This window comes from Ornithorhynchus anatinus, chromosome 5, assembly GCF_004115215.2.
Source record: "Ornithorhynchus anatinus isolate Pmale09 chromosome 5, mOrnAna1.pri.v4, whole genome shotgun sequence".
Taxonomy (NCBI): Eukaryota; Metazoa; Chordata; class Mammalia; order Monotremata; family Ornithorhynchidae; genus Ornithorhynchus; species Ornithorhynchus anatinus.
The window spans coordinates 57,800,207-57,809,088 of record NC_041732.1 but is presented as its reverse complement, the minus strand read 5'-3'; the positions used below and the strand labels follow the sequence as shown (position 1 = coordinate 57,809,088).

The window sequence follows — 8,882 nt, the reverse complement described above, 5'->3', positions numbered from 1 at the left end:
GCGAAGGCCGGGACTGGCTCCACGCCAGCTGGCCACGTCCCAGCCCAGTGTGCAATGAGGCAGAGACAGCAGGCCTTCCTGGAAACCTCCTCCGTCCAACACATAGTTCAAAATGTACCCAGTGTGGTCGGCCCGCCTGAGCGATGCCAAGCCCGGGGGCTGGAAGGGTTGATGCCCACGGTGGGGGAGACGGGGGGGTTGGCAGGGCAGCACCGAGGCTCGGCGGGCTGCTCCCCAGAGGGCAGCGCGGGCGGGGGGGGGGGGGGGGCCCCACACTCTGCCCACAATCCCTCCAGCTGCAACCCAACGGCCCGCCCGCCACCCGGCCTCGGGGGAGTTTGATTGGCAGGCGGGGGGCGGGGCCTGCTCAGTCTGGGGGAGGGGCCGGATTGGAGGAGAGGATGGGGGCGGGGCCTGGCTCGGTTTGGGGACGGAACCGGATTGGAGGAGAGGACGGGGGCGGGGCCTGGCTCGGTCTGGGGGCGGAGCCGGATTGGAGGAGAGGACGGGGGCGGGGCCTGGCTCGGTCTGGGGGCGGGGCCAGGATGGGGCGGAGCCCGGGGTGGGGGCGGGGCGGAGGAGGGAGCGTGCGCCCGGGTTTCCCGTCAGCCCCCGCGCTCCGAAGCCCCGCTCCCCCGGCCGGGCAAGGGCGGGAAAAGGGCGCACGGGGAGGACGAGCAGGAGCAGGAGCGGGAGCTAGAGGAGGAGGAGGAGGAGGAGCAGGTTGGGGCTGGGGATGCTCCGGCGGCGGGCGGGGCCTGAGCCCCCCGCGGCCCCCCGGCCGGGCAGGTGAGGCCCCGCAGCCCCCGCGCCGGCCTCCTCGGCCCCCTCGGCCCCGAGACCTGACGCTTCTCTTCTCCGCCGGGCCTCAGTCACCTCATCCCGAAAACGTGGGGGAGGCCCGGGAGCCCCCGAGGGACAACCCCAACCCCTTCCGTCTGCCCCACCGCCTGCAACACGGCCTCACGCACAATCAGCGCCCAGGAGAGATACCATCCCCATTCTTGTCCCTTTCCTCCTTCCTTCCCCTCCCTCCCTCTCCTTCCTCCTTCTCCTCTTTCCTTCCTCCGTTTCCTTTCTTCCTTCCCTTTCTCTCCTTCCTTCCCTTTCCTTTCTTTCTCTCCTTCCTTGCTGTCCTTCCTCCCTTCCTTTCTCTCCTTCCTTCCTCTTCTTCCCTTTCTTTCTTTCCTTTCTCATGTACCTTTCCTTCCTCCCTTTCTCTCCTTCCTTCCCCCTCTCTCTTCTTCCTTCCCCTCCTTTCTCTCCTTCCTTCCTTTTCTTCCTTCCCTTTCTTTCTTTCCTTTCTCATGTACCTTTCCTTCCTCCCTTTCTCTCCTTCCTCCCCCCTCTCTCTTCTTCCTTCCCCTCCTTTCTCCTTCCTTCCCCTCTCTCCCCCTCTCTCCCCTCTCTCCCCCTCTCTCCCCTCTCTCCCCCTCTCTCCCCCTCTCTCCCCCTCTCTCCCCCTCTCTCCCCTCTCTCCCCCTCTCTCTTCTTCCTTTCCTTTCTCTCCTTCCTTCCTTCCTCCCTCTCTCTTCCTCCCTCTCTTTTCTTCCTTTCTTTCCTTTCTCTTCTTCCTTCCTTCTTTCCTCTCTCTCCTTCCTTCCTTCCCCTTCTTCCTTCCTTTCCTTTCTCCCTTTTTCATGTTCCTTTCCTTCCTCCCTTAACCACTTGGGAGAGTGTAGTTTATTACATTTGGAAGACAAGATCCCTGCCCACAAAGAGGGTATTGTTTAGACTCTCCCCTCCCACCTCTGACTCTCTTTGCGTGCCCGTATATTCAATATTTGTATATGTGGGGGGGGGGGAGGGAGGTTCACTTTTCCCAGCCCTTCCCAAAATGCGGAGCATTGGTCACTGAACGGCACAGTGTATTTAATAATTGGGGTATTTGTTCAGCGTTTACTATGTTCCAGGCACTGTACTAAGCGCTGGGGAGGACTCTAGCAAATTGAGTAGGACACAGTCCCTCTCCCACATGGGGCTCACAGTCTCCATCCCCATTTTACAGATGAAGTAACTGAGCCACGGGGAAGTGAAGTGACTTGCCCAAAGTCACACAGCAGACAAGTGGCAGAGCCGGGATTAAAACCCACAACGTTGTGACTCCCAGGCCACTGCTCTATCCACCACTCCATGCTGACTCGCCCAAGGTCACATAGCGGAGAAGTGACCGAGTCAGGATTAGAACCCATGACCTTCTGCCTCCCAGACCTGTGCTCTTCCCTCAGCCAGTTTTAACTAGTGGCTAGGGGATGTTTTTGTAAATGGATTGTGTCTGTCAGTCTCCCCCTCACCCCCTAAAACTGTAAGCTTCTTGTGGGCAGGGATCATGTCTACCACCTCTGTTATATTGTACTCTCCCCAGCCTTAGCACAACACAATGCCCTACACAATAAGTGCTCAAAATGATAGATTGAGTGAGTTGCTATTTCAAAACTTTGCAAGCCAGTCGAACTGACTGTTGGTAAAACTTTGCCGAGAGCAAGCTTCCATTTAGCATTTTTCTTTGAGCAACTTACATCCTAAAAGATTCTGCCCCAAACTAGAAAATTACAGCTTCGTCCAGTTCATCTTTCCTTGCACGGAGCATTCAAACATCCACGCTCCTCTTGCTGAGTATTTTCAGTTAAGCACACTGCATCTTTTATGAGGTGTCCAGGCCGGGGTGGGTTCTGGAATTTTCTGAATGGTTTGAATATATCGAATCAGTGGTTCTTCAATATTTTATGTTCCCCAGAACATTAGGCAGCAGTTCTTGGATTGACCAGGGAGGATTAAATGAGTCCGCTCCTAAGGACGACGCGACCGCAACATCCGATCCCGACGATCTGTGGGGGCTGGTGTGGAGAGCCGTCGATCCGGAACCGAAGCCCGCAGGCTGGGAGGCGGCACCAAATTTACCGGAGTTCGTTGATAAGGTACGTTGTGCTGACCTACTCCTCGGCAGGAGGTACATTTTACGGTAAATTCCAGCCGTTAAGTGGACCCCAGTTGCCATTTACAATTAGATTTTTACAAGGAGATATGGCTTTTTAATACTTATTAGTAGCGTTCACCACTGAGCCCGTTTAGTTCCAATCAGTGGGCGCTTAGTCCAGTGCTCTGCTCAAAATAGACGTACAGAGATTACAGTTGTCAAGGCTGGTAGATGGCTGGTGGTTACACTCCACATTGACTTTATATATATATTTAATATTACATTATATTTAAATATTTAATATATTTAATATATTTAACATTTATAAATATATTTATATATAATATAAAGTAAAAATATGTTTATATATATACATAGTGCTCTCCCAAGTGCTTAGTATAGTGCTTTGTGCACAGTAAACGCTCAATAATTATGATTGAATTGAATGGATCTCAATATATATTATCTACATATATATATTGTCTGCATATAGTATATATTTGGTATTCGCTAAGCCCTGACTGTCTGCCAAGCACTGGGATAGACACGAGGTAATCAGGTTGGAGACAGTTCATCTCCCAAATAGGGCTCACAGCCTTCACCCCCAATTTACAGATGAGATAACTGAGGCCCTGAGAAGTGAAGTGGCTTGTCCTAGGTCACACAGCAGAGAAATGGTGGAGCCAGGATTAGAACCCAGGTCCTTCTGACTCCCAGACTCTTGCTCTAGCCACTAGGCCATGCTGCTTTCATGGTGATGGTTATCTAGGTCCGTGAAATTCATCAAGCATAATGTTGGCCAAAAGCCCTCTGCGCTCCAATAGGGCTTTTAAGTCAAATATTTAGGAAAAGTTTGTCATTTAGCACCTGCAGAGACGATAAAAATGCAACATGGAAAAAGCGGCTGACCTCAGTCTCTGGTGGAGGACAAGACATCTCTAAGGGGGCTTATCTTCCACACTCACACAAGTGTGTAGATCAGAGAGCAGTCTGGGCCGGGTTGATGAATCTTAAGTAGTTGTGTATTTTAGCATGTATCTCCCAGGTTATCAGCCGGGAGGCTTTCTGGGGTCAGGCGAAGAGCCAGGATGGAGGCTGATGGGGTGTTTTGGAGAACTCAGCACGTTAAGGACACGTCGGGTCTTCAGGGGACAAACCGTTCAGAGTTGGACATTTTGGGTCAGATTTCTCTTAGGGGTGATATTCGCCATAGAAATGAAATTTAGCATCACCCCCGGAAGATTAAGTAGTTTTCTCTGTGGGAGCTCTCAAAGAGCCCAAAGAATTCTCTTGACTGGATTCTGGGTAAGCTGGAGTTTGGGAGGTCTGGCTTTGCCCAGAAGTCTGGAAAGAGGGGTCCCCTTGGGGCTGCTTCACCTTGCCCACTTTGCTTCCTTGGCTCTACCCTGTTCTAAAGCCTCCTGGAAAAATGTCTTCTTTTCCAGAATGCAGAAACGGGCAGAAACCCAGGGGAGCCAGAAACGTTTCTGGTTGGAGCAGAAGAGTTTCAGTGGATGCCGTTTCCTCCGGCCCCTGAATTTGGCAATAAAGCAAAATATCCCAAATCTCCGCAGCGGAGCGGAAGCAAACGGAAACAGTTAACCCAGAGACTGAGAAGGGAACCTTCGAGAGGAAAGAGGAATTCTTCCGCCGAGGCTGTGGGAAGCAAACCCGGCCCCCTGAGCCCCCCTGAGCGGACAGGAACGTTTAAGGCCGAGAGTCTTCGAGCCTTTCCAAAGGTAGATTCGCCCCGGCCCAGTAAGAAAGAGAGGGGCCCGGAGATTTGGCCACTCCCAGTGACTCGGAGTCTCCCCGAGCAGGGTCCAGCCGTTGGGAACGGCCAAGGAGAAGGCCACCGGAGAATGCCTGGTAGGGAAAAATCAGAAAGCGGCATTGGGCTGGAGGGTGCTGGCCTCACAACTTCCCCGCAAGCGGCAGCTGCTGGGACCGACGTCAAGAAGCCTATGGGAGGGACGAGGGCTCTGGAGAGCTGTCCCATGTGCCAGATCCCTTTCGGGCCCACGTAAGTCAGTCTTTATCTCTCTCTCTCACAGTAAGGAGAAGCAGTGTGGCCTAGTGGCTAGAGCAACACCTGGGAGTCAGAAGAACCTGGGTTCTAATCCCAACTCTGCCCCTTGTCTGCTGTATGACCTTGGCCAAGTCACTTCACTTCTCTGGGCCTCAGTTCTCTCATCTGTGAAATGGGGATGGAGACTGGGCAGCCCCATATGGAACAGGGACTGTGCCCAACCCTATCCACCTCAGTACTTAGTACAGTGCCTGGCACATAGTAAACATCTAACAAATACCATCATCGTTATTATTACTACTATGAATAATAATATGATAGTCCTCTTTTACTAAGTGCTTACTGTGTACAGAGCATTGTCCTAAGCGTTTGGGAGAGTATGATATAACAATATTATAATGATGATAACGGTGATGGTATTTGTTAAGCCGAGAAGCGGCATTGCTCAGTGGAAAGAGCACGGGCTTGGGAGTCGGAGGTTATGGGTTCTAATCCCGGCTCTGCCACTTGGCTGTGTGACTTTGGGGAAGTCATTTAACTTCTCTGTGCCTCAGTGACCATATCTGTAAAATGGGGATTAAGACTGAGCCTCACAGGGGACAACCTGATTACCTTCTGTCTACCCTAGTGCTTCGAACCGTGCTTGGACATAGTAAGCGCTTAATAAATGTCATCATTATTATTAAGTACTTACTCTGTGCCAAGCACTGTACTGAGTCCTGGGATAGATACAGTATCAGCTGGGATACAGTGCCTGTCCCACATAGGACTTGGAGTCTAAATAGGAGGGAGAACAGATATCGATCCCACATTTTAAAGATGAGGAAGCTGAAGCACAGGGAAGTGAAGTGACTTGCGCACCGTCACCCAGCGGTAAGTGGCGGAGCTGGGGTGAGAGCCCAGATTCTCTGACTTCCAGGCCCGGCCTTTTCCACTCCTTCTTGTAGGGAAATGGTTCCACTTGGATGCGGCTTCTACCCACACAGCCACGCCTGGCTAAAATTTAGATGTGGGAGAAAAGCTTATTCCCTTCATGGGTCCTGGCTCCAAATCAGTGCCAGGGAGGGAGAGAGGGCCTGGGGCGTCCACAGGTTCCCAGGGGCAGGGTGGGGTGGGGGGCAGTGTTGGGGAAAGCATTGTTCCCGCCCTCCCACCTCCCCCAGCTGTTTGAGCTAGGCTCCCCCTCCCAAATTCAGGGAAGATCAGAACAAACAAGCCCCTTTGAGACAATGACAGTGTCGAGGCCCCCTCGTTCTCTGCCCCCCGCGCCCACCCCCTGCACTTCCTACAAAAAGTCAGCACCCTTGATTCCCTAATCATTTGGTTCATAAACCGATAAAGTCCTTGTTCAGGCAGACGGTCTTTAAACAGGGAAGTCTCCCTGCCCCTCCCCCCCCCCATTTTTCCCCGTACTCACGTTTTCTGCATGGGAGTGGAATACGATTTATTTCTCGACCGTTGGCATAGATACCCAAAGAGGAACCAGAAGCCCGCAGTTTCCAGCGCCTAAAGGAAATCTAAATGTGAACCCTCCGTGACTTGGCTGCAGCTACATAGAACCGTTTTATGCAGAGAATTGGCGATACGAATTGAAGGTGCCGATTTTGACTCCAAATGGGAGCATTTTGATCGGCTCTTTCCCAGCTATTTCACACTACAAAATCCATAGTTGGCCCTCAGATGCCCGTATCGCTCAAGGGGCTCTGCTGCCATTCGACTGGACAGTGAGAGGCCGCCGCCCCGGACCCCCACCTCCCCCAGAGGCCCTTCAGAATCGATTAGGACGGGGAAATCCCTTCTCATGCCGGGTCCATGCTGGGAATTCCAGGTTGGTGGATCGGGGCCTGGGTTGGGTAGCGAGGGCCCCAACCCTCCCACCAGGCGGCCCCGTCCACCCGAGCTCTGTCTGGGTTTCTGATGAACGTTTCCCGGCTAAAAGTGCCCCACGGGCACCATCACCTTCATTCCGGGTGTTGTGTCGTGGCTTCTGCCAAACTGTGCCCCGGCCTACTCTGTCCCCCTGGTTAGAGTGCTCCCCTCCCTCCTTCCGCCGGGCGGCCGGCCCCTTTGTGCCTTTGTCCTCCCTAAAACAAGCCTCAGCACAGGGCGGGCTCGTGCTCTGTCCACTGACCGGCACTCGCGGACACCCTAGTGGCAGTGGGCTTAGGGGAAGTGCCTGGCGGATGGTCGCGTTCCGATTCGTCCATTCAGTCGTATTTATTAAGCGCTTACTGTGCGCAGAGCACTGTACCAAGCGTTTGGGAAAGTACCGTACAGCAATAAACAGTGACAATCCCTGTCCAGATCGAGCTCACAGTCTAGAACGGGGGATGGCCTGTCAGACAGCATACAGCCGAGGGCCATTCGCTCAGAGTGATGGGTTCCGGCCACCCCGGGCCTGCAGTGTTGCACTTATCGTTTGTACTCAGACGATTGCCCCACGCTGAGGGGCAGGAGGAAATTCGTTTTGGACCACCCATTGTAAACAGTGAGAACGGCATTTGCCGGGAAAGGAAGAGGATCAGAGTCAGGATGCGATGACAGCAACAACACAGTCCCTGTTCCGAGCCGGGGTGGAGAGGAAGGGAGGGGAGTGCGGGCATCTTGCTACATTTTGCCGATTAGAAGGCTAAGTGATTTGCCCAAGGTCACCCACCTGGCCAGTGGCAGAACTGGGATCAGACCCTGGGTCAACTGACTCCCGGTGTCCCCTGCTCCTTCCACTGGGCCACTGGGAGTTAACTAATGTACCATCCTCACCTTTGGAGTTGGCCAAACGGCTCGGAGCACCCCTGTTGGTCTGTCAATCAATCAGTCTTATTTATGGAGCGCTGACTTTGTGCAGGGCACCATGCTTAGGTCTTAGGAGAATAGTAATAATAATGATGGTATTTAAGTGCTTACTATGTGCCAAGCACTGTTCTAAGCACTGCGGGAGATACAAGGTAAACAGATTGGCCCACGGGCTCACAGTCTTCATCCCCATTTTACAGTGGAGGTAACTGAGGCACAGAGAAGCTAAGTGGCTTGCCCAGAGTCACACAGCTGACAAGTGGCGGAGCCGGGATTAGGACCCATGACTTCTGACTCCCAAGCCTGTGCTCTTTCCACTAAGCCTCGCTGCTTCTCGTAACAGAAGAGTTGGTAGACACATTCCCTGTGCACAATAGCTTGCAGTTTAGAGGAGGAGACAGCTAGTAAGTGTCTTATCACAGGAGGCTTTCACCACTCAGTAACCTTGGCCCTGGAAGAATGGAACATTCAACCTGAAATCTCCAGGCAGATTTCCACCTATCTGAAGAACCTTTTAAACTCCCGCTTGTTGTGGCCAGGGAATTTGTCTGTTATATTGTAGTCTCCCAAATGATGAGTTCAGTGCTCAGCATGCAGTAAACTTCTCAACAGCTACCACTGATCGATTGATGAGGAGACTTGTTTAGACAAGTCTGCCAAGGGAGGGTCATTTCCAGAGTTGGCATTCCTGCACCGTTCTCATTTTCCTTCTCTGTGAAGCCTTCCGGCAACCCCCGTGGCCGCCCTCGGATTTCTCCCCGCTCAGGTCAGCCCAAACCGAGCCCCGCTCGTGTCTCTTTCCACCGTGCAGGCTGTCGCAGTCGGACGTGGACGGTCATCTCGCCAAATGCTTGTCGGAGAGCACCGAAGACGTGATCTGGTGACCAGCCGTCTCGAGTCGAGGGGGCCGTTGGTCCGGTGAGGGGGGCGCTCCGGCCAGCGGGACCAGAATGGGGTCCGCCCCGAGGTAGGGATGTGCGGGGGCCCGGCTAGCGAGTGCCAGCGACTTCCTGGGCAGAATGCGGCAATCGGCAGATCCGGGGAGGAGAGGTGAGGCGCCTCGCCCCCAGTCGGCCGTGACAAACGCTTTGTTTTGGACAGAGAATGGCCGCCGTTCAATGAAATGAGAATGGGGAAAAGGAA

The 8,882-nt window shown here is 53.5% G+C and overlaps 1 protein-coding gene across 1 annotated transcript; it reads left to right on the top strand.

Moving 5' to 3' along the window:
- Window positions 1–755: 755 nt before the first annotated feature.
- Window positions 756–8,882, top strand: FAAP20 (FA core complex associated protein 20). Its single transcript, XM_039912048.1, has 4 exons — window positions 756–789; window positions 2,738–2,918; window positions 4,363–4,940; window positions 8,551–8,882. The coding sequence occupies exons 3-4, from the start codon at window positions 4,432–4,434 to the stop codon at window positions 8,621–8,623; spliced, it is 582 nt and encodes a 193-aa protein (XP_039767982.1). The 5' UTR covers window positions 756–789; window positions 2,738–2,918; window positions 4,363–4,431; the 3' UTR covers window positions 8,624–8,882.

Excerpts from the sequence above, each read along its gene's own strand:
- FAAP20 (XM_039912048.1), top strand. The coding sequence starts at position 4,432 with ATGCCGTTTCCTCCGGCCCCTGAATTTGGCAATAAAGCAAAATATCCC. Across the intron at positions 4,941-8,550 it reads CAGATCCCTTTCGGGCCCAC|GCTGTCGCAGTCGGACGTGG; the intron begins GTAAGTCAGTCT and ends TCCACCGTGCAG.